Source organism: Sus scrofa, chromosome 13 (assembly GCF_054392235.1).
Source record: "Sus scrofa isolate SSC_HxYL_T2T_F1_AM1 chromosome 13, Sscrofa_HxYL_maternal_Yorkshire_Landrace_v2.0, whole genome shotgun sequence".
Lineage (NCBI taxonomy): Eukaryota > Metazoa > Chordata > Mammalia > Artiodactyla > Suidae > Sus > Sus scrofa.
In genome coordinates this window covers 75,995,773-76,022,199 of record NC_139395.1, presented here as the reverse complement: position 1 = coordinate 76,022,199, position 26,427 = coordinate 75,995,773, and the positions used below count along the sequence as shown (strand labels likewise).

Genomic DNA, 26,427 nt, shown 5'->3' with positions numbered 1-26,427 from the left:
AACTTTTTTTTTTCAACATTGAAATATTACTGGTACTATACTTATCAAAAGAACAGCTCCCCTGCTAAAAATGAATCACTATTCCTGCCAAAACTTCTGTGGACCCATCAATAGTTTTTGAACAGTGATAATTTAACAAGCTCTTCCCTGCAATGACTTAATATCAACACTGAATTACCTCCTTTAAGATTTAAAGCTGATGATCATTATAGAATTTTAAACTTAAAATGATTTTTTACTATTTTTATTATAATTGATTTACAATGTCCTGTCAATTTCTGCTGTACAGCAAAGCAACCCATTTATACATATAAATACCATCTTTTAATTTCACATTATTCTCTATCACAAGTGATTAGATATAGTTCCCTGTGCTATACAGCAGGATCTCATTGCTTACCCACTTCAAATGCAATCGCTTGCATCTATTAAGCTCAAACTCCCAGTCCCTCCCCCTTCCTCTTGACAACCACAAGTCGGTTCTCCATGTCCATGATAAACTCTTAAAATTAAACCAAGGATAAGTGAAGTGCTCCCTCCTAAGCTCACATTACTTTCAAACTGGTATGCAAAGTAAATGACATCACCACACGGAGGAGGTCTCACCAAAAGCAAGCTTGGTAACTTCCCTAATCAAGACCTTGGCACTTTGCTATACAGCAGAAAATGGCATAGCACTGTAAATCAAGTATACTTTAATTAAAAAAAAAAAAAAAAAAAAAACTCCTTTGCAAGAGGACAATCAATTGCCATCCAACATGACCTCAGAAACAGGGATTAGGTCCTATTACCCATAGGCACATACGTCCACTAACCCACCCGCCCTCCATCCAACTCCCATTCTCCTCTCTATCTTCGACTTCCAGACCCCAACTCACTTGGTCTCAATCAAGATGTCGGCATTGGTTGGATTCAGCACAGCTTTACATATCAGTTCCTGGGTCACTGGGATGGATTTGTTCATGGACACGCAGAGGTCAGAGAGGTAATCCAAGAATCTATCAAGAAAGAAAATCCAACAAAACATTTGCTATAAACAGAAGCAAGGGTGGGGCCTTGGGAGCCTGGCTCTCCCTCAAGAGGACAGACCTAATGTCCCTTTAAAAAAGTCAGGGATGGGAGTTCCCGTTGTGGCTCAGCTGGTTAAGGACCTAACATTGTCTGTGAGGATGCAGGTTCAATCCCTGGCCTTTCTCAGTGGGTTAAGGATCCAGTGTTGCCATGGATGTGGTGTAGGCCTCAGTTGCAGCACCAAGTTGAGCCCTAGCCCAGCAACTTCCGTATGCTGCAGGTTCAGCCCTAAAAAGAAAAGAAAAAAAAAAAAAAAAAAAGGCAGACAGGACTTTGTGTTTTAGTGTCAGTGTCCAAAGCATCACCATAAACCCAGACAGCAGAGAGAAGAAAGAAAGAAGCAAGAGAGGAAAGAGGGCAATGGCTGTGGTGAGGTCAAGGTACAAGGTAAAAATGAATAAAACCAACAACCAAGGGAGAAGTTCACAATATTCTGTGATCATCTGTGTGGGAAAAGAATCTATAAGACAATGGCTATGTGTATATATATGAATGAATCACTCTGTTACACAGCAGAAGTGATCACAACTTTGTAAATCAACTCCACATCAATAAAACTTAAAAAAAAAAAAAAAAAGTTCACGTGAGGAAGAAATGGTAGGGATGCAGGGAGACCAGGGTGTGAGAGACGAGGCTCTGATGCTTGAGGCCCAAGTTAGAGTCCTGGTTGTGGTTCTTATCTGCTGCATTCTGATGTGGTACTTGGGGGAAATTAACCTCACTGTCTTCGGGTTTCTCACTGACAGAAAAGGAAAACATACAACTTCAGAGGGTATTCTGAGGATTAAATGAGCTAATTCATGCAGAGCGCTTACATCATTCACTCCCTTGCACACGATAACGGTCCATAAAATGGTAGTTATTTTTATGGGTGGGAGCAGGCATTTTCATAACACCACTTTCAGCTCTTCAGTATCACTGTTTGTGATACCCTCATTGTAAACTATTTCCCACTTTACCTGAAATGGCGTGGATCTTAATTAGAAGAAGAAAAAGTGTTGGGGGTGGGAGAGATCTGTATGAATGCAAGAGAACTGACAGAATTGAGCACTACATAATAAAAATCACTTAAGTGACAACAACGTTGGCAAAAGCCTTGCTGATGATATTTGGGGGAGTTCTAACTGATCATCACAGGGTGCTAAGAAGTACATGAGTAGCCAATAATTATATTAACTGTGCATCTACTAAGCGCTAGGCACTTCGCATGTATTTATCTTCCTCTAATTTTTTCTTTTTTTCTTTTTTTTCTTTTTAGAGCTACACCTGCAGCATATGGAAGTTCCCAGGCCAGAATCTGAATCACAGCTGCAGCTGGGGACTATGCCATAGCCGCAGCAACACTGGATCCGAGCCACATCTGGAACCTCTGCAGCAGCCTTAACCCACTGAGCGAGACCAGGAATCAAATCCACATCCTCACAGAGACAACGTTCTGAACCCACTGAGCCACAATGGGAACTCCTCTTCTTTTAATTTTCACAACTATCCAGCTAGCAGATGAGGAAATAAAAGGTCAGCAAGAAAGCCAAAGGTACCCATCTGATAAGCGTTGGGGCTAGGATTCTAACCCAGTCTCATTTCAATACCCTGCTCTTTCCATAGCTCATCACAGCGCCTCTCAAGACCTGCCAAATCAAAATTAGCCCCTAGTGGCCCCAAGCAAAGGAAATTGCATAAAAAGTACCAGGACCTGCAAAGATATCACCTGCCCATCAAGCCCACCCCACCTCACCTGGGCTCCCTGTTCTTTCGCACCAGGCTGACAAACGTGTCGATCTCTGCTGCGGTAATGTGTTTTTCCAAGAGTTTCCGGTTATTGTGGAGCAGGGCGGTGATAGTGTCTTCGGCCAGCACATCATAGCCAATCTGCTTCTGCATGAAGCCAAACTGCTTGGCTATGTACTCCTTCAGAGAAAGGATAGAGAGGTCAACAAGGAGGACGAGAGACAGTGCACCTAGGCTCAAAGTAAGGGAAGGAGCTGTGTTCCCCGATAAGAACTGCTCCCAGGGGAGGGAAATCACGGGGGAGCATCTTTCCACAGCTTTCTGACCAAGGAAGACAGCTGTAAACTCCCTCACATCCTTGACTAATCCTGCCACATAGATGTAATTAAGCAAAATATCCTGGATTTACAGATGGGCATTTTATTATGTACACGGTATAAATTTTAATCTCATGACTTATTTTTCTAAAAGGTCAAAAGCTGTTTTTTATCTCTGATTTTATTACTAATTTAAGAGGATTTAACTGTGCCTCAATGCCCTGTGCTGTGGAACAGACACAGTTAAGCCTACCTAGATGTTTAGAACATGGGGTGAAAATACATTTTTTAAGTCAATGGGTAGCAGAAGCAAGTTAGGAATATGTAAGCCAGTCAATCATATTCATAGAACATGTGAAAACATCTGTTGCTTCTCTTTTGGGGTCAGACATGACATTCCATAGAAGGATTTGAGAACTCAAGGAAGCCTCTTATTTGTTTGTTGCTATTCAAAGACATTTTCCCAGCCCAAGGTAGACTATTTCCTTGCTCAAAGTTCAAACAGCCCTTGAAACTCGGTTTAAATTTTTTTCCATTAATTCTAAAATCCTTAAAGTTACTAAGGAGTAACAGAGTGGACAGGGGCCACTTTTCAGGCCATACTCAATAAGGATTCATGTCTGGGAATTCATCAGCCCTCAGGGCCCTCAGGGCAACCGGCACAAGACCCATGATCAACCAAGCAAAGGCATCTAGTTAACCAGGAACAAGAGGGACAGGGTTAGTCCCTTGTGTACAAGCCAAGCACATACTATACAGATATTCTGGATCCTCACCGGAAGGCAGAAGAAAGGAACAGGATGAAATCTCTTGGGCACTACTTGATTATGGTATTAATGCACCCGAGGTGGATTTAATAAAGTAACCACGATGCCCAGAGGCAACCTACCCTAACAAACACAGCATCACAGGCAGATGAGTCTTTATATTTCAACAGCACCAAAGGGAAAGTGAACAGTTTAGAAATGCTTGCTAACCAAGTTGTATCTAATATTTAAGAGCACTGCTTATGATCAACACCATCTTCATGAAGATACACAAAAAAAAACTTTCACTGCAGAGAATTGTTTTAACTTAAAGTCCAGATATAGCATAAGTCAAAAGCTTAGAAGCAAAACCTTTTGAACCACAAGGCAGGGACTGGTATCTAAGTTATAATAAGGGTCCTTCTGTATAGTTTATGTAGCTCAGGGTTTCTCAGCCTCAGCACAACACACTGACTTCCTGGGCTGAATAATCCTTTGTGCTGTGTGAGAAATGGTTGGATGTTTGATAGCATCCATGGCCTCTACCCACTAGATGCTAGTAGCACCCCCAAGTTGAGACTCAAAAGGGTCTCCAGATATTGCCACATGTTCCCCCTGCAACCAGGAGTCAAAATTACACCTAGTTGATAACCACTGATGCAGTGATTCCTCAGAATCTCCAATTGTTTGGAAACTTCAAAGGGGTTTAAACACTTAATTCACAGACAGACTATATTGATCATGTGTGTGTATGTCTGTGCATGTGTGTTTAAGGTCATGACATAGATGACAACAACATGAGTCAGAACCAAAATAAAGAGAAAGTTACTAGCAGAGATAGAGGAAATGGATGGGACAGAAGGAAAAGATTCCTCTCCATCTTCTCTATAAACACATGAAATCATTGTGCCCCTAAGCCTCACGGGACTGTGCTATAAGAAATACTGTGCAGATAATACCAATGTCAAAAAAAAGAAATCTCATTGAAACGTGGCTGCAGAAGGGAAATTTTCAAGTATCTTTCTCGAGGACTCTGTAATATACCTTCCCGGGCCAACAAAAATCTGTATTTCCTTTCTAAATGCAAATTTAACAATGAACTATTCTCCAGCCATTAAATAAACAGGTGACACTTAAAACTCGAGGTACATGAACTTCAGAGAGGGAACTGCCAATCACTTCCCACGGGTCCTTACCAACCTGGTTCTTCCTGTAGTCCTGCTGGGAGTGTCGGAGGACCCTGTAGCAGAGGCGGCAGATGTGTCTGAAGGGCGCATGCCGCTGGTCCCCCAGCTCCTCCAGGCGCAGCATCGGGCCATCCCCACAGTCTGTGAATGGGGCCTGTAATAGCTTGAAGATCTGTTTGTGAAAAGCAAGAATAAAACCTGCCATCACCTGCTGTTTTAAGGGCAAACCTCTTTGGAAGCAACATAACCTTAAAGATGGCTGAACTATGAAGGTCTCTCTTTCCTAACAATCATTCACCTGAAAACTGCATTCATCCTATCAATAGGGACAAGCTTCTCACCGAATTCAGTCCACCTGGACCAACTTGATTCTCAAAAATACTTGAAAATGCAGTGTTTCAAGCAGTGCTTGAGAGCACAAACGCTGGAAAAGCAGATTCTAGGTCACAATCACGCATCTTTATTACTTTCCTACAGGTATAGATCATGGTCAAGGTAATCTTCAGTTTTCTCATCAATAATATAGAAAGAGTTAACACCTAGCTCACAGTGTTACTATAAGGACAAAAGGAGGTAGTAATTGTGGGATATATAAGTGTAATGCTTACACAAGTGCTCAATGAAGACTCCACCATTGAATTACACTGTCTCAACCCCTATAGGAACTGCTCTTCTAGAAATGAGCATGGGCATTAAAGACAGAGGTCTAATTTGGGAGTCATCACATGCAACAGCAGGGCGTAATTTATTCTGAGACTTGGAATCCCTGGGTTTTTTCGTTTGTTTCGTTTTTTAGGATCACATCCTAGGCACACAGAGGTTCCCAGGCTGAATCAGAGCTGCAGCTGCCGGCCCACACCACAGCCACAGCAACTTGGGATCCAAGTCACATCTGCAACCTACACCACAGCTCACAGCAACGCTGGATCCTTAACCCACTGAACGAGGCCAGGGATCAAACCTGCATCCTCATGGATACTAGTCAGGTTTGTAATAACGGGAACTCCCAAAATCCTTGTTGAAGCAGGATGGAGTGTAAATAAATTTTTGTCTATCATAATCCAAAAGGAGAAAGGATTCTCAAATCCAAGTTCCTATGGAGAACTATCGAACTTGGAACTAATGTGTTTTTCTTTTGGTCTTAGAGGCCAAAGCCAAGCTTGGGGTCCAGTCTCCAACAGTTTAGAGAACAATTTGATATATACTTCCATGTATTTCATCAACTCTGGATTTGTCATTTTCCTCCAATTTGTTTCCTCCCCAGTTTATTTAAATGTATATCAAATTACAACATCTACGTATTTTTTGTGAGCTCATTTTATTTTCTACTCATTCTTTATGGAAAGATTTTTTTTTGGTGACTTATAGAGCTTCTATAGGTATTCTGAGTGTATTATATACTCCCAATCTCCCAAATATATGAATTAAACCTAAGGATACACTGCACTTAAGCGTTATTTTTGAGGAAAATAAAGTCATCAACTGAATTCTTATTGGCGTTCCCAACAGGTAAATTCTCAAATGGCTGATGCTCAACAAGCATGTTAGCAGTCAACTGAACACTCAAACTATGAAAAAATGAAGGAAACTTAAGTGCATTTTACAAAATGAAAGAAGTCCATCTAAAAAGGTACATACTATATGATTCTAACAATATGACATTCTGGAAAAGACAAAACCTAAGAAACAGCAAAAAGATCAATAGTTGGTTGCCAGGCATTGGTGACAAGGGAGGGACAAAAAGCACAAAGGATTTTTAGGGCAATGAAACTATTCTGTATGAGACTATAGAGATGAATAAAGATAATTCTCCATTTGTACAAGACCAAGAGTGAATCGCAATGCACACTATGGACTTTGGCCAATTATGATATGTCCATGTAGGTTCATCAATGGTAATAAATGTACACTCCGGTGGGGACTGTTTACAATGGGGGAGTCTGGGCATGTGTGGAGGCATGAGGTACCTGAGAATTCTGTACGTTTCACTCACTTTTGCTGTGAACATAAAACTTCTCTAAAAAAAATTCAGTCTAGGGAATTCCGTTGTGGCCTAATAGGTTAAGGATCGGGTGTTGTCACTGCTATGGCTCTGGTCAATATTGTAGTCCAGGTTCAACACCTGGCCTGGGAATTTCTGAATGTTGTGGGCGCAGCCAATAACTAACTAACAAAGCAACTAACTAACTAAATAATTCTTTAAAAATAAGTCTATTTTTTTTTAAGTCAACTGATCAAGTCTTTTAGGTAGAAATCATCCACATTCCTCTGTAAGAGCAGTGATACCACTGATTTCTTATAAAGCCAACTCAGTATGTTGCATCTTACTCACCTGCTTAAGAATATTCTGTTCTCTCATCAGCTTCTGCCGTTCTCTGTTGGGCTTGGAGAAGACCACTTCAAGAACATCTTGGCCAGAATTAGTTCCACCAGTGACAAAGTAAACCAAGTCTTCCAGCAGCTTGGTTACAGATCTTTGGAAGAAAGAAGCTATTAGATACGGGAACTGTTCGATGTTCCACAGGCGAAAAGCTTCATCTTGGAAGCTTTTAGCCCTCATGAATCAGTTAAACAGAAGCAAATCCATTCTTCCCAATTTCTTTCAGAATTCTATGTAGCACATCACTGTGATCATGAGAAATGCTAATATAGAGAAAAACTCAAAGGAAAAAAAATGAAATTGTCGATTGAGGCCAATTACCACTAAGAGTGAAAGAGAGGCAATGCCTCATTATCCTCAAAAAGATTATTACCTTCATAATACATGAGCCATCACATTTTATCTCAGGGTAACCTCCATTTCTGACATTTAGGAGGATAGTTTCAGAGACCAAGTGGAAGACAGAGAAAGGAGGAGATCTTTACAAGTTTAGAGTCTTTAAAAACAGTGAAAGCAAAGGTAACTATTTCTTGAAAACCATAAGTTGAAGCTGCCCGTAAACGCCAAGGCTGGCTCCTCTCAATCACAAAGAGCACGTGAGAGCATCCTTTCTCTCTGCAAAGGGATTTAAAAAGCCACACTGGGTGAGGATTATCATGTCTGGTTCCTGCAGGGAGTCCTCACCTTCTTTCATTCTGTGTGATGGTGCCCTTCTCCAGCTTCCCTGCTATGGAGCCCAGCACCTTGCTGGCATCATTGGCAAAGTCCAGGTCCCGAACCTCAGCAGGAGAAACTGGAACTATGGCAAATGCTTCCTTGTCCTCCTTCACAGGGGAAGTGCCAATCTGAAAGGCAAGATGGTCTTTGTCAGAGAGTGTACTGGCCTGAGAGGGTAAGACACTAATCAAGACATTGGGCAATCCAAAAAGCTTGGAGCTCTCTTGCAGCTAAAATACACTGGACATAGATGTTCCCTGATAGCTGAGTGGTCAAAGGATCTGGTGTTGTCACTGGTGTGGCTTGGGTCACTGCTGTGGTGCAGTTTTGATCCCTGCCCCAGGAACTTCTGCATGCCATGGGTGCAGCCAATAAACACACAAACTGGACATAAAATCATCTGGAAGGATGTACCCCAAATTATTAATAGTTGTCACCTCTAGAGGCTGGTACTGGGAGGGAAAGTAAGGCAGGAAATGGGGCACTATTATGATTTCATAGCTTCATTTCTCACAAGGAACACATAAGACATTTTTAATTTAAAAACATTTTATAAATACATAGGGAAAAAGCAAATGTACAAAATGATTATTATTGGTTCTGAGAATATTATACAGGTTGACAATGTACCATTCTTTCAACTTTTCTAGATACCTTAAAATGTTCATAAAAGTAAAGGAAAAAATTCCAATAATTTCCTCCAGCACCAAAAAAGATTATTTAGAGTATCATTCCATTTTTTAAAAAGAAGAAGCCTATGACTGTATATTCATGTTCTATGATCCTGGACAAGGTGAGAAAGGAGCAGTGGGCTTCAGGGAGAGAAATTAGAGAGGACGGAGGATCTTTCAAGAAATCAAAGTGTATATTTAAATACACAGAGAATAAAGAAATAATGAAGATTTGGGAAATCAACTAGGTATATGATGCACCTCGGGCACAAGCAAACATTCCCCCAGCCAAAATCATCCTTTATACAAACAGGAACTCCAGATGATTGCTCAACCTTTATGGCAGAAGCCATGGAATAAAAAGGTTCTAGTTACTTCAAAAGCTCTGGGCTCACTTTAGTCAGGTCCCCTGGAAAGAACTCTTTCATCACATTCAAGTTTGCCATTGACCACACTCTTGCCAAAGCAGCAAAAACTTCAGAGCCCCCTCCTCTCCATCTGCCCTCAAAGGGGCCCTTTCATTAGGGAGCATGAGACCAAGAGGAGGCAGCCAAGTATTGGGACTTACTTTCAGCATCACGGGTTTTTCTTCTTCCTTGTCAATGGGGATATTTGTGCTGTGAACCCAGGTATTAGTACACAGGTGTCTCAGCCGGACATAGGAGTTTCTAAAGGAAAAAATATATATATTTTAGGGACAAGAACATTTAGATTCTCTATAGCCACTAGCCTAGAATACATCCTATCAGAATTAATAAGAATACCACAATGGGAGTTCCCATCGTGGCACAGTGGTTAACAAATCCGACTAGGAACCATGAGGTTTCGGGTTCGATCCCTGGCCTTACTCAGTGGGTTAAGGATCTGGCATTGCCGTGAGCTGTGCCATGAGCTGTGCCGTAGGTTGCAGAGGTGGCTCGGATCCCAAGTTGCTGTGGCTCTGGCGTAGGCTGGTGGCTACAGCTCTGATTCGACCCCTAGCCTGGGAACCTCCATATGCCACAGGAGTGGCCCTAGAAAAGGCAAAAAGACAAAAAAAAAAAAAAAAAAAGAATACCACAATGGCTTTCTGCTGCATACACTGGACAACATAAACTTAAAAGGAAATGGTTCTGGTCCAAGATACATTCTGATATATCTACAACAGCAAATCATTCATAACAACTCCGATGTTATTGTGATACACTGTGTTTCTAAAGCAGGAATATCTCATTCTATTGCACTTTGCTTAACTGCCCTTCACAGATACTGTTTGTTTGTTTTTACAAAATGAAGTTTTCTCCAATGAGAAAATCTATTGGTGCCATTTTAGCAAAAGAGTACTTTTTAAATTAAGATACGCACATTGTTTTTTTTAAGACATAAGCTGTTGCACACTTAAAAGATAACAGTGTAGTGTAAACATGACTTTTTTTTATTACTCAGATGAATTTATCACATCTGTAGTTGTATAATGATCATAATAACAATTTGATTTCACAGGATTTCCATCCCACAGTAAACATGACTTTTATATGCACTGGGAAACCAAAACAAATTGTGTGACTTGCTTTATTGCAATATTCACTTTAGCACAGTTGGCTGGAACCAAACCAACAACATCTCTGAGGTAGATGTGTCAAAACTGTATCCTGTGAATGACGATCTCAGAATAAACTGAGCATGAGACAAAGTGACAAGAAGTATTAACTGAGTACTTATCAGCACTTATCATAAGAGATGATAAAGCAGTAACTGAAATTTTCATATGGATCAATAAAGCAAAAAAAAATCATCAAATTCCTGGAAGAAAATGTGAATAAATATTTAACAATCTTGTGGTAGGGAAAGACATTTGAAGCATGTAACAAAACGCAAGATTTCTAAATTTTAAAAATAAAAGATGGACACATCTTACTAGTTTAAATTTTACATTTTCCATATAACATGGGCAAAAAAGTATGAATCAAATTAAAAATTGAAAGAAAAATGACAACCTGGGAAAATAAAAGAGTAACATATAGCATGAAAGGGTATTAGTGCACATATACAAAGAGACCTTAAAAATCAGTAAGAAAAACATCATGAGTATTGGAAATGAAAATGGAACAGGTACACAAACCTGTAATTTAATAAAGAAAAATCAATGAACAATGAACACATTCCTTCTCAATTTACACAAATTAAAACAATGTATCATTTTATTGTCTCATATTCTACAGATCCTAGAGACTGATATCAGCCAATGCTGACAAGAGCTTAGGGAGGTGAGCTCTCCTGCACATGCATGGTAAAAGCATCAAAGGTTCAGCTCTGGAAAGCAGTCTGGCAGTTCATATAACATGCATGAATGATGTACCCATCTTTTCAAGCAATTCCATTTTCATATTTCTTCTTTAAGAGATAGCACAGATGCAAAATGAGGCATAAAGATATTCAACAAAGCATCATTTATAATAGTAAAATATTATAAACAACCCATCTCAATAATTTACTTGTTAATTTTGTATACATGTCCAAATGGTACATAGATCTTTAAAATGATTACAATCAATATTCATTCACTTGGAACTATGTACAGGACATGGTGTTCAGTGGGAAAAAAACAGCTTATAATTCATTTATGATAAATTATACACAGGTTACCTGTATGCCCAGAGATGTGTCTAAAACTACAACCAAAAAGTTAACCCTAGTTACCTCTGAATGGTTAAATTTTAGGTTTTAAATTTAGATTTTTACCTGCTTCTTTGTTCTCCATGAGATTTTAAAACATTTTTGTTGTTTCTTTTTGTGGTGAACATGATCATTTTATAACATTTTTCAAATTTGCTTTTCTTTTAAAGAAGTAATGACAATTCTTGAACTTTAAGGCATCCATCATCACATTAGTGAAATAAGATGAATGCACATCAAGTAAAAGTTACAAATGTACATTAAAAGCATTAAGATGGAAGACTGTCAAGATGAGCGGTGAAGGACTTATAAAGGAGAAGATTAAGGAAACTTCAGAGTCTTCGAATATTTTTTGTTACAGAAAACCTGAGTTGGAACTTGAAACACTGGTGGGACCAGGGAGGACAGGGAGGGTGGAAGTCATTTGCATTAAGAGGAATTCTAAACAACAGCATCCCAAGTACATGAGAAGGGGGCAGCGGTAGGGCACATCAAACCAGGCACATCTCTTCAGTAGATCCTCTGCCTCCCTTCGTTCTGTCTTGAACGTTATAAGTGATAATTACTTTGAATAGCATGAATATAAATTAAACAACATGAACAAGAAATTTGAGAGAAATTTGCATTTTTTTCTTCTGAGGGACTTGGGATTCATTTTCTCATTTTCAAAGTATAGCTCAAGCCTGGAGTTTGGCTTTTAACTGGATGGTTGATTACACTGAGTTCTAGGTCAAACGTCATTGAAAGCACCAAGGGCATTCTATCTATTCATCTCCAGTCCCATTCCCAATCCTTAGCTCAAAAGTCATGACAACTGCAAAAAAGATGCAAAATTGGATACCTTCCCAGTGTTCATTTAATGCATCAAATTTGCCTATATTGCAATTTTATTATCTTATTTATTATATACAGCATTTGCCACTATCCCTTTCACTTTGACTTTAAAGGAGTCTTTCAAACAATGTCAACCACAGAAAGTTCTTTACCAGTTACATTGCAAGAACTTTCATACATCTACCCCCAGACTTTCTGATCTTCAAAGAAGTAAAACTTAGCACAGCTTTAAGATAGAGGGAAATGGGTATACTCCTAAGATTTTCTATGACTGGACTGCATCAGTGATGCAGTCCTGGGTTGGTGGCTGAGGTTGATGGCCAAGGGCAAGAACAGATAAAAATTTAAAAAGCTAAGACCTACAGTATAAAATTGACAGAACACTGTAAACCAGCTTTAATGAAAAATAAATTATAAAAAATAAATGAGAATAAAAAAAAAAAAAGCTAAGACTAAGTTCAAAATCATAACAGGTAATGAACACACTGGGAGACCACGTCAGACACTTTTTCCAGGGTGAACACAAGGCTTCCCTTGCTTATGAATTTACAATCAGTCTGTCTATGGACAACTACCCACAAAGAATATTTTCCAACAGAGAAACAGTAATGCATCAAGGGGATATACAAGCAGAGGTCTATAACTGGTCAAAGCTGCTGGCAAACCAACAGAGAAGCTCCAACTTTCCATTCCCAAGAGATCATGGGGATTTCTAATCCACTGAGGAGTATGGCCAACTGGCACCTCATTCCTCTTCACCAAGGCAATGCCATAAAATATATTCTGATGGGTATTTTATGTCACATGGTTCTGTGCTTTGCTATCTCTAACAACAAGAAAAAACTTAACATGAAATAAACATCATCCCCTTGTCTCCTGGCAGCCTAAAACAACCAAAAACCATTAAAGAAATTCTAGAATAGAGAACACAACATACGGAAAAGTACTTAAACTGAAATGCAGTTGGATTCTACAGACTCTCTCCCTATCTAGGTAACAAGCAGGCAGTCAATGAGAAAGAACACTTAACAAAAGCAATATACCCTACTTCATACCATATTTTTTTTAAATGACCTCAAAATTGATCAAAGATCTAAGTGAAAAGAATACAAACTATAACACTCTCAGAAAAAAACATAAATCTTTATGACCTGGACAGCTACATGTAAAAGAATGAAATTAGAACATTCTCTAACACAATACACAAAAATAAACTCAAAATGTAAGACAGGATACTATAAAATTCTTAGAGGAAAACAGTGGCCACACATTCTCTGACATAAACTGCAGCAGCATCTTTTTGGATCCACCTCCAAGAATAAGGAAAAGTTAAAAACAAAAATAAACAAATGGGTCCTAATTAAACAAATGCTTTTGCAGAGCAAAGTAAACTATAAACATAATGAAAATACAAACCACAGAATGAGAGAAAATATTTGCAAAGAAAGTGACTAACAAGGGATTAATTTCCAAAATATACAAACAACTCATGCAACTCATATCAAAAAAACAAGCCAATCAAAAAAGGGGCAGAAGATCTAAAGAGACATTTCTCTGAAGAAGACATAGATGGCAAAAAAAAAAAAAAAAAAAAAAAAACCATGGAAAGATGCTCAACATCACCCATTATTAGAGAAATTCAAATCAAAACAATGAGGTACCACCTCACACCTGTCAGAACTGCCACCTTCAAAAAGGCTACAAACAATAAATGCTGTAGAGGGTGTGGAGAAAAAGGAGCCCTCCTACATCGTTGGTGGGAACGTAAATTGGTACAATCACTATGGAAAACGGTATAGAGTCTCCTCAAAAAACTGAAAACAGGACTATCATATGATCAAACAATCCCACTCCTGGAAACCTATCCAGAGAAACCATAATTCAAAAAGACACATGCACCCCAATGTTCACCGCAATACTGTTTACAATAGCCAAGACACGGAAGCAATCTAAACGTCCATCAACAGAGGATTGGATAAAGAAGATGTGATTCATACATACAATGAAATATTGCTCAGCCATAAAAAAAATTAATGAAATAATGCCATTTGCAACAACATGGATTGACCTAGAGATTATCACACTCACGGAACTAAGTCAGACAGACAGATAAATACCATACGATTTCACTTACATGTGGAATCTAAAACAATGACACAAATAACCTTATCTGCAGAACACTTTGAAAACAAACTTGTGGTTACCAAAGGGGACACATGGAGGGAAGAAATGGCCTGGGGGTTTGGGACTGGAAATATGCACACTGTGTTCTATGAAAGGACTGGCCAATAGGGACCTGCTGAATATAGCTCGGGGAACTCTACCCAATATTTATTTTAATCTATATGGGAAAAGAGTCTGAAAAAGAACAGATGTGTGTATATACATATAACTGAATCACTTTGTTGTACAGCAGAAATTATTACAATATTGTAAATCAACTATACTTCAATAAAACTTTAAAAAATGGAAAAAATGGTTCTCAACAACAAAAATGTAACAAAGACCAAAAAAAAAAAAACCTTTGTGACCTCGGATTAAGCAATAATTTCTTAAGAAACCAAGCATAAGCCATCAAAAGAAATAATAGGTAAATTGGACTTCAAGAGAATTAAAAACTTTTGTGATTTACAAGACACCATCAAGAAAGTGAAGAAATGTATAGAATGGGAAAAAATATCTGCAAATTATATTTGATAAGGGATTTGTAAGAAAGAACATTTAAAACTCAATAATCAAAAGATACATAACACAGTATTTTAAGCGGACCAAAAAATAATGGGCAAAGGAGCTGAATAAATATGTCTCCAAAAATGATATACAAATGGAGTTTCCATTGTGGCTCAACGGAAATGAATCTGACTAGCATCCATGAGGATGCGAGGTTCGGTTCCTGGCCCCACTCAGTGGGTTAAGGATCCAGTGTTGCCACAGGCTGTGGTGTATGTTGCAGACACAGCTCGGATCCTGCATTGCTATGGCTGTGGTGTAGGCCCCAGCTACAGCTCTGATTTGACCCTTAGTCTGGGAACCTCCATATGCCATGGGTGCAGCCCTAAAAAGACCAAAAAAAAAAAAAAATGATATGAAAATGGTCAATAAGACATAATTAGACTATCAACATCATTACCCATCAAAGAAATGCAAGTCAAAACCACAATGAGATACCATTGCACTGTTACTAGCATGGCTCAAATAAAACAACACAGATAACAACAAGCATTGGAGAAAATGTAGAGAAATTAGAACCTTTACATATAGTTGGTGGGAATATAAAGTTATAAACGTAAAACTGGCAGTTCCTCAAAAGGTTAGACACAGTTAACACATGACCCATTAATTTTACTCTTAGGAACAAACCCAAGAGAAGTGAAAACATCTGTCCACACTAAAATGTATACACAGCAACCAAAGAGAGGCAAACAACCCAAATGGCCAGCAACTAGTAAGTGAATAAGTAACATGTGGCATAACCATATGATAGAATGTGATTTAAGAATAAAATGAAATGAGAGTTCCCGTCGTGGCGCAGTGGTTAACGAATCCGACTAGGAACCATGAGGTTGCGGGTTCGGTCCCTGCCCTTGCTCAGTGGGTTAAGGATCCAGCGTTGCCGTGAGCTGTGGTGTAGGTTGCAGACGCGGCTCGGATCCCGAGTTGCTGTGGCTCTGGTGTAGGCCGGTGGCTACAGCTCCGATTCGACCCCTAGCCTGGGAACCTCCATATGCTGCAGGAGCGGCCCAAGAAATAGCAAAAAGACCAAAAAAAAAAAAAAAAAAAAAAAAGAATAAAATGAAATGAACTCATGCTACAAAATGAATGAATCTCCGTAACAATGCTAAGAAGCCATTCACAAAAAGCCAAATGTGATTCAATTGATATGAAATGTCCAGAATTGGTAGACCAACAGAAACAAAAAGTAGATCTGTCTAAGGCTTTGGGTGGAGCCCAGGGCAACGACAGTGACTGCTAACAGGGACAGATTTCCTTCTTGGGTGATGAAATTGTTCTAAAATCAATTGCAATGATGGTTACCCAACTCTGCTCATCTACTGAAAACCAATGGATTGAGCCCTTGAAATAAGTGAATTGTATGATACATGAATTATATATCCAGTATCTGTTGGTTTTTAAAGCCACAAACCTGGAGGTTGCGGAAGCCGTGCACATACTTGGGATTTAATAGGATAATATCTCTAATTTTCCCCAGATTCTCAAGGGCTTACAATCACTGCATGATTCACACAGAAGAGAACTTCCTGATAAGGTTCTCTTCTCTGTGGTCACTGCTTTGCGTTTATCACTCTGAGAGGAGCAAAAAGAGGACCCAGCATAAGAGAAGGTCCCCCTCTAATTCTGACACTACTCAAGCTGCAGTGAGTACTTTCACGGGCAGGCTCGGGCTGAGTAGGGAAATAGCAATGACATACATGAGTAGTGAAACATAAAGGAACCCTTAGAGAGGGGCCATTGTAACACCAACCAGTGCCAGTGAGACTTCACTAACCATGGCCGTGCTGAAGTGTCAGAACTGCCAGAACAACCCCATCTGTCTCAAATGTGTAAGATTTGGGGCTCTGCAATGGCACTCGTACATGTGTTACGTTTCTTGAAGTCTCTGAGCCATGGTTTCTCTGTAATATGGGACAAATCATAATACCTATCTCACAGGAGTTTTGGCGAAGATGAAATCATATGACACAAGTATTCAGCATTATAAATGGCATGGAGTCAGCACTCAACAGGTGTTGACTGCTATTCATATTTTTGGTGATTTTGTTAAGAGTGAGCTTTTGTCCCATTTACAGTCCAGTCTTTCCCCCCCTAGAAATGCATCCTTAGGCAACAAAACTAAGAGTTAAACTTAACAGAACAACCAAAGAAGACTGATCTGATTTCTCAATGCCATTAATAAAATTTACTATCTACTGAGTAAATTTCAAATGTTGCATTTTCTAGAATTTATTCCCAATTGTTTATTGGATTGACCAGGAGAGCTCTCAGGTTTGGGAACGAGCAAGAGAGTAAAGGAAACTAGAAATCTCAAGCTACTTGAGCTTAATGTTTGGCGTGTTTACCTAAACACAGCACTTCTTTTTTTTTACTTTTATTTTATTTATTTTTTTCAAATGATTTTTCTTTTTTCCATTATAGTTGGTTTACAACACAGCACTTCTCAACCAACCATGAGAACTTTTAACTGACGAGCCATAAAGAAAAAAAAAAAAAAAAAAAAAAAATCAGATGCCATTTCAACAGGCAGCCAGACCAAATCGTTTACCAAATCCTATACATAAACTCCAAGAAAAGCAGTGGTGTTTTGAATTCCAAGAGATCCAGCGAGGCTGCCTATACCAGCCCTGATGGGATAAGGCACTCTGCAACCATACCTTGGGACGAGGCTGTCCCCTCCACGGAGGGTAGTGGGGTCTAGCTCAAAAATGGAGGAGATGTCATTGCCTTCAGGCACAGAGACCAGAGAGTACACCATCTTTTCTTGGGCGTTTCGCAACCTGCTGCGGGAGGCATCCTGGTCTGGGTCCACCTGAGGAGGAAAAGTCATCAAGTCAAGGATTCTGTGTGCCAAGCCCTTCACTCACTGCCATGACTGCACAGTCCACAGGAACAGGGAAGAAACAAGAGTGAATGGTGGCGGTTGGCAGGAAAAGAACCACGGGTTCAGACCAGTCATAAGAGATGAGAGGTGGCCGCTCACACCAGGAATATTTACACTCTACTCCTTGTACTGCAATAAAAATGCCTGAACAACGTGGGGTGCGGTAATCGTTGTCGGGGGCGGGGGCTATAGCTGACACATCCCTGTGTAGTTGGGGGTCAAGGGTGGTGGAGGAGCATGTGGAGGAAACTTATTCTGTGGGTTTGGTCCCGGGCCATTGTGTTAACCTACAGTGTAACTGTCTAGCAAGAACAGTACGACTACTTCCCAGGAGAAAAAAATAAAATGAAATAAACCTGAATCCAAGTGTTCGTAAGCAGCTATCCCCATGTGGCCAAGAAAAACATCTGACAAGTCAGACTAACCCTGAAAAAAAATGTCCCTAATTCGTCAAAGAGGGCTGCTGCCGATAATAATTCAGGGGAAAAGAGCCTCTCCTGCTACGTGCGGGATTTGGCTGAGACCAAGGAACATCTCGGACAGTGAAGGCTGAGGAACAATGACGAAAGCTTTCCCCAGAAACTGTAAAAGCACATTCTGGTCTCCAAAGGCTATATGACTAAGAAGATTGAAGCAATGTGCTTAGCCCAGTGCCTGCTCTGATAGGCTCTGCAAGGTCACTCTCTGCCCTGTGACTCTACATGGGATTATTTTGAATGTTCAACATCCTTGCAAGATGACAACATCCACCTGCATCTACTAGGAAAATCACATTTTCCTTGTCTCTAACTTGCTTTGCTTAGGCTGAGGCCCTGCTTCCTTTCCAAATGGAGTGGAGACAAACCAAATCTAACAGGCAAAGGAGAGGGTGTGAGAGAATTTCACTGCAGGGGCCAGAGTTCTAGGATTTCAGGCAAGAGTCTGCTTTTTCAGATTGTCAGCAGCCCCAAACTTTGTCTGTTAAAAAAAAGAAGGAAGGGAGGGAGGGAGAGTAGGAGGGAGGAAGGAAGGGAGAGAGGGAAGGAAGGAAAAGAAAATACAAATAATTTTTTTGAATACCCCAATCTCTGTCTCCCCCTCTCTCACACTCCCTTCTCTAATACCTTGGATTCTCTAGTTACACAAACTCTGGATTCATTATTCTATCTACATTAAAGTAAGAATCAACTAGAGAGCGCAAGAACAACTCCATGAGCTCAGTTCAGGAAAAAGCACTTCGACCAGAATCTGTGGTCTTCTAACCACCATTACCTGCAAAGGGTTCCACCCACCACTTTCCAAATAAACCCTGACTCGGTTCTGGTGTGAGACATAGGGCTCGGCCACAGGTTTCCAGTTACACTTCAGAGCTGCCACACATACGAGGAAAAAAAGCGACAACTCCAGGGCATCTGGACCATGACCTGGGAAGGCACCTCCCATCCTCCCTTGTGCAGTCGGTGTTTGCCACCTAGTGGGAGGACAGGCTCATGTGCACAAGGCCCAGGCCAGAGCAGCCTCAGCAGGCTACCCTCTCCCTCGGGCACCAAGCCCCTGGCTAAGGGCACCACCGCATTTAGAAGGGTGAGAACGACAAAGCAAATGGGCTCACAGGCAAAACCACATTCCTGCATGCCAGACTCAGGGAATACATGACCCATGAGCAGAGCAGAATGAGAGGCTTCCTCGCCCAGACTCCTGAGTTTCCCACCAGGAAGAGGGGAGAGGGCAGGGCCTCCAAGGCCAATACCTTCCCTGCAAAGGCCGGAGCTGTGCTACTGGCCAGGAGGGTGTGGGGTAAGGCCAGACCCACACCTGTCCTCCACTGAGGACCACCACCCAAGCAACATCCTGAAGAGCCCTAACCACACAGTCCAGATGTGTAGCCATGCCTGTGGCCCATGGCACAGCCCTGACCTGGAGAAGCCTGGAGGAGCAGAAAAATGACTGAACTCCCAGACCACTCTTCTTCCTCACCTGTCCAAGACCTGGCCTAATTCCTTTGTGCCACTGCTGTGCGAGATGAACGAGTGAACAGAAAGGCATTGAAAATGGGGATCATCCTTGGCCACTTACAAAAATGCCATGCGTGAAGCACTTGCTGTGGGCTAGGCACTTCATTTGCACACCTCACTTGGTCCTCACAACGAGCATATCATCCACATCTAAAGATGAGGGAATTCAGTCTCAGAGAGGGACTCATCCAGTCACACAGCTATCAAAACCCAGGTCTGTCTCTCTCTCTTTCCCTCCCTCTCTACTATTTTTCTTATGGCCACAGGTGCAGCTTATGGAAGTTCCTAGGCTAGGGTTAGAATCAGAGCTGTAGCTGCTGGCCTACACCACAGTCACAGCTACAGAAATGCCAGATCCAAGCCACATTTGCAACCTACAACACACCACACCACAGCTTGCAGCGATACCAGATCCTTAACCCACTGAGCAAGGCTAGGGATAGAACCTGCATCCTCATAGACACTATGTCAGGTTCTTAACCTGCTGAGCCACAGCAGGAACTCCTTTCCAGCCCTACTTTTGATCACTATATTCTTCCTCTTGCACCACAAATGCCTGTCCTTCTCTGCATGTGATCAGCCCAGGAAAGCAGTCCTGTTTCCACAGAGCTCAAGGTTCACTTGGATATCAGCTCTCAGTGAAAGAAGCCACGGTTCTCCTTCCAAAGTCACCTCAGAGGGAGACTGGTTCTGTGCCACCTCAGACAGCAGCACCAATACCAAGGACGCAGGTTACACAAAAGTAGCCCTGCTCTCAAAATAAAAAAAGGGGCACGAAGAAACTATCTCAAGAAAACTAAGGCCCCTTCCAGGGTGAGGGTTCAAATAATAACCAGTGAAAACTATGCAGGGATGACGTGCAAATATTTCCCCACATGCTGGCAGAAGGCTGGACCAGGCCAGTGTTTTCTGAGCCACAGTGACTGTAGAAGGTCAGCTTTCAAAATGGGCTCTAGGAGAGAGGATGAAGGGCTGGTAAGGAGGGCCCAGGCCCCTCTGTGCCCCCCAAGGGGGGAAGAGGAGATGAATTCCCCCAGCAAGTCCAGGAACTAATGGCAGGACTTATCTGTGTTTCTTCCAAAGTTAATATTCTACCCAAACATAACTAGAAGGTTTGTAACTACTGCAGGACTTCCTTGCACTTACAAAGACAATCACATTCTGTGTTATCTTCACCCCCAACTCCTTTCATTAATATTAATGAAATGTTAATGCCCAATTCTTTCAAAATTTTACTAAAAACAATGCCCTCAATACCACCTACCATATTCACCATCAAGATGATCACAGACACACACAATGTCAAAGACAGCAGCAACTGTTTAGATTTTTGTTCTGCTAATCCTAGACCAGAACCAAGCACTCCACAAACGAACAGCATCTCTTACACCCATCATGTCCCTGTAACACAACCACTGCCCTGGTCAACCTGTAACTGTGGACACCTGAACCCCCAAGGGCTTCCATATCAGCGTTCATGGGCAATATGCCCTCCCAAAAAAGATCCAGCTGGCATTAAAATTCCAAACCATGATATAAAATCTATTTCTAATTTAGCAGAAAGCAGGGACAGAAGATTAGACAACTGAGTGTCTAACCAGAGGTCATGCCTCATGTGTTACTCCACAGTCTAAATGACAGTATCCACCTCACACACTCACTGAAAAAAATCTGAGGGAGTCATAGATTCAGGTCAACAGCAGTAAGAGGTTCATTTGTAAAAGCTGATTCCTACAGGGACTGTCACTGTGTCCAACCTAGCATATTCCAAGAGATACCCTGCAACTTGGAGAGATCCCTTGACTAAGCACAAAGAGCCTCATGACTGGCAGTCTTTTGGACCAATCAGGACAAGGCAATATGACTTCCCTTGAGGGAAGCACAGAGCAAGACCCTGTTTTTAAGGCAGTGTAAGGGTTTCCCTTCCCCAGCACGCAGTGACCACATTTCTGATACGGGGTTGCAGATCACATGGCCTCACCCTACCAGATGAAGACAAGAAGGCTCTTGCCCATACTTACTGAGGGCTGAAACTCCAGGCATTCTTCCTCAAAGTCAGGGTCTACCTGATGAAAAAGAATCATTAGGAAATTAAAACATCCATTGCTTTCTCATGGACTCGGCCCCACCTGCAGCAGACTTCAAGGCTTCAAGGCCTGCAAACATCTTTGGACAGCTAAGGACTTGTCCCTTCCCTCTGTTCACGAAACCAGCATGCCACAACCACAACACAGTTCACATGGGTACAACACACAAGGAACAATCTACCAGCACCCGATAGACGGCTTTCAAGTGTAGACAGAGGAGCACAAAGAATCCACTAGCAAAGCAACAGTTAAAAGCCTGAAATAAATAAAAGATCAGTGTCCAGTCATTGATAATCCTGCTCATTTCCACTGAGAAGTAAAAATCATTTGGCTTCCAGAAAGAGTTACATTCACCCTAGAACATAACAGATAAGGCAACCACCGTTGATGTTTGGCAACCAACGTTGATGTTTGGCAACCAACGTAATTGACATTTCTCACAGCAGGTTACCAGGGTCCATAATTTTCTAGGGCTCTATTTTAAATTTCAACTTAGTCTTGATCTTCTGCTCTTCTTTATTTTGAAATCAGCAGTTCATAGAAGTGTCAGGCATCCCAGGGGTGTGGTGGGGGAGTGGGGAGAGGTGGAACATTTGGATTCGGTCCTCCTTGGGGTCAGGTGCAGAAGTAGTCCTGACACCCATGCACCACCTTCAAAATCTCTGAGCAGTCTCACTGGGGTACCAGACAACAGAAGGTGTCTTTTGATGTATGGCTAGAATCCCACATGAATATGCATTGTACATCTTCCAGGAGATCAGAGTACAACTCAACATCTGTCACACAGTGAGATGGCTCCCCAATTTAATACAAGAATTAAGAGGGAAATTCCTCCCATCCTTCAGTGTTGAGTCTTAGGCTTTCCTCAAAAACACTTCACAGATATTTAAAATACATTTCCTATATTTCTGGCATTCCTGTAAGTAAAAGACCCTACCTATTCTTTTTTTTTCTTTTTTTTTTTCCTTTTTTAGGGGCACACTCATGACATATGGATGTCTCCAGGCTAGGGGCTGAATCTGAGCTGCAGCTACTGGCCTACACCACAGCCATAGCAATGCCAGATCCAAGCTGCATCTGCGACCTACACCACAGCTCACGGCAATGCCAGATCCTTAACCCACTGAACGGGGCCAGGAATCGAACCTGCATCCTCATGGATACGAGTTAGGTTCATTACGGCTGAGCCACGATGGGAACTCCAAGATCTTGTCTATTCTACTAATGCTCTGAGTAAGCAGGGTTTATAAAATTATCTAATTCTTGATGTGCTTTAATGCTTCCAGATTCACATACCATATTTCACTACCTCCAAGTCTTGGTCATTCATGCTGAGATCGGGTTTGGTAAATAAGATGTGGGGGAAGCAGTACACAAGAGCGAAATGGAAAGATAATCCTAAAACCTAGATTAGCAATGTTTTCTTTTTTTAAAGATTTATTCTCTTAGTGACTTTGAAACACAGTTGACCCTTGAGTCATTTGGGAGTCAATCTGAGTACAATTTAGAGCTGGCACTCCAAATCTGTGGCTCCTCCATATCTGCAGTGTCTCTTGGACACTTGGATTCAACCAACCACAGACCGTGCAGCATTGCCTTTACTATTGAAAAATCCCACTTTTGTAACTGGACCCGTGCAGTTCAAACTCACGTCGTTCAAGGGCCAAATGTATACAGGACAGTGTTATTAACTACAGTTAGCACACTGGACGTTACATTCCCAAGACAGTGGTATTTTCTAACTGACCTTCTCCCCACATCTTCAGCAGAATCCCTATCAAATACAAAATGTGTTAATCATTTTTGTCTCTTCTTATCTGTAAAGCAGGGAAATAAGTCAGAAAGAAACAGAAAAGCAGAAGGAAAAGCTAGGGGACTGAGCATCACCCTAAGCCTCTAACTACCCAATGGCTATAGGTAAGTGAGGAAAGGGGGGTGCATCGCCCTTGAAAGAGAAAAACCACAGGGCTACCACTTACCTCTGCTGCTAAGTAATGCCCTGTAGCAAGATGCTTGAAACGGAAGAGGCTGTTCCAATATCCAGCTCCACCCCGACATGGATCGTGTTGGACCACCTGCAAAAGGATAAACCATCAGCAGGAGTGGAAGCAATGTCAGCCCCAATAAGGATAACACTGAATCTGAGATATCACAAGGGAGTCATAGTTTAGGAGAGATATTTACCAGGTGAAGAAAAATCATTATCTGCCAACAAACCCCTTACAAGCATCTTAAGTAGTGCTAAGCAGTGTTTCTCCAGAGAATAAATAGGGTCCCCCAATTAACATGAAACCGTTGTATTACAAAGTTCGATCATTTTCAAGTGATTTGCCTTAACCACAAGGAAGAAATCAAGGTTCCAGAACTCATCCACAAAAGGGCAAAATGAACCAAAAAGAATCTCATGGAAAACTGTACCAGCTGTCTATCCATGAAACCGTGTACTGTAACACATCCACAAGCCTGTGCTCTGACACTTGATACTCATGGTGTCTGGACCAATTTACTATAAAATAAATATAACTGTAGCTTCTGCTTATGATGGAATAATTGGCACTAGGAGTTGGTGCCATAAATAGACACTATACAATATATATGAACTTGCCATAGACAAAGACAAAGCAGAATAAAATAAAAAAAAAACAACTGTGTTCAGATGTTGGACAACAGGGAGTACACAACTGTGACCTCGGAGGAAAGGGAAACAAGGTGATCTCCATGGTTGCTCCAGCTTTCGGCTGGGAGGTCAGACGGCAGCTATGGGAAGGAGAACTCAAGCAGAAGACACCCGTCTCATTCCGCTGGGGAGACACGTCAGAATATAAGGACACTGAAGTGGCTGGAGTTTATCACGGCAGAATATAGAGCTCTCAAGGGAAAAAAGCTCCAGAAAGCTCCACAGGGGCCTCCTTGAATCTTTGGCTGAATACTAAGCTGTGTATGTGTAAAGCAAGACCCCCCACACACAAGGCCAGGTAAAAAAATGAGAGGTTAGTCATAAACTCAACAATCTGGAATTCACACAGGACCTGATGGTGTTTTGACTGCAACAAGACAAAGCAAAGACTCTCGGAACAACTGGGGCATTCAGTAGAGATGTCAAAAGGTCACGCTCTAGTAGTAGAGATAATCCAGCCATTAAGAAAAAAAAAAAAAAAAAAGCTACAATACACTTGTCTTAAGCTTTAAAGCAAACCTTCAAAGGATCAAATTGATTCACAGGTAATTTTCTTTGTCTGACAAAACAAAACTCAGTACTCTTTAAAGGAAGGCAACAGAATCCAGATACTCAAAACATAGCCTACTATCATAAAGCAATAGACAGGCAAGAATCAGGAAAGTGTGGCCAAAGAGAGTATCAAATGATCCAGTATGTCTGTGTGGGTTGGTAGGGGCTGAAAAAATATGTGAGAAATAGTGACCCCAAATTTTCCCATTTTGATACTTAGCCACAAAAATTTCAAGAAACTCAGTGAATTCCAAATAGGATAAATATACATACACACACACTCATAGATCCATCAAGACACATCATAATTAGGTTAATGTAAACCAGAAATAAAAAGAAAAATCTAAGAAACAGCTAAGAAAAAAAAGAGACACTACATTCAGGGAACAAAGGAAATCACTGAATTCACATCAGAAAACAATGCATGCAAGATAACAAGAATAGCTTCAACTACGAAAACTACATAAAATTCTATACTAAACAAAAATGTCTTTCATAAATGGAGGTCATATGTAGAAATCAGAACCTTTAATATGCTCCAAGTGGGAACATACAACAGTGCAATCACTTTAGAAGGCAGTCCAGCATTTTGTCAAAAGGTTAAACAGTTACCGTGCGACTCACAATTCCACTCCCAAGAGAAATGAAACATGTCCTCAAAGAAACTTAAATCCAAATGTTCACAGCAGCATTATTCACAACCAAAAAAAAAAGCAACCCCAATGCCAATGAATAATAAATAAAATGTTATATCCGTATAATGAAATGTAACAACAAAAAGAAAGGAAGTGCAAATATGTGTGGCAATATGGATGAACTCTAAAAACTTGGTGCTAGGTCAGACGTCAGACACAAAGAACCACATATTGTATGATACCATTTATATGAAATGTCCAACACAGGCAAATCTATAAAGACAGAAAGTGGACTAGTGGTGACCCAGAGGTGAAGAGGGGGCAAGTTTGAAAAGAAATGAGCATGATTTCTACAGGTCCAGGGTTCCTTTTGGATGTACTAAAACCCACTGAGAATGATACAATTTAAATGTGTGAATTGTATGATATATGAATTGTATCTCAATGAGGCTGTTATGTTAAAAAAGGAAAATAAACTGATTTTTTAAATGAAGGTGAAATAAAGATATTTTCACAGACCAATATAAAGATATTTTCTCATCTACAAATGAGAGCTGAT

At 40.9% G+C, this 26,427-nt stretch overlaps 1 protein-coding gene across 8 annotated transcripts in view; it reads right to left on the bottom strand.

The window, feature by feature from the left end:
* ITPR1 (inositol 1,4,5-trisphosphate receptor type 1) overlaps positions 1-26,427 on the bottom strand; it is a 330,566-nt gene that overhangs the window by 168,388 nt on the left and 135,751 nt on the right. For 4 of the 8 annotated variants that reach the window (XM_021069277.2, XM_021069279.2, XM_021069282.2 and 1 more), the window contains exons 11-19: positions 23,984-24,079; positions 21,939-21,983; positions 17,697-17,851; positions 9,386-9,485; positions 8,114-8,274; positions 7,382-7,523; positions 5,063-5,221; positions 2,807-2,979; positions 879-998 (exon numbers count right to left, since the gene is read on the bottom strand). In XM_021069277.2, the coding sequence (XP_020924936.2) occupies positions 879-998; positions 2,807-2,979; positions 5,063-5,221; positions 7,382-7,523; positions 8,114-8,274; positions 9,386-9,485; positions 17,697-17,851; positions 21,939-21,983; positions 23,984-24,079 (1,151 nt within the window). The remainder of the gene's footprint in view (positions 1-878; positions 999-2,806; positions 2,980-5,062; positions 5,222-7,381; positions 7,524-8,113; positions 8,275-9,385; positions 9,486-17,696; positions 17,852-21,938; positions 21,984-23,983; positions 24,080-26,427) is intronic. The other 4 variants (XM_084989218.1, XM_021069284.2, XM_021069283.2 and 1 more) reach the window with 1 other exon arrangement.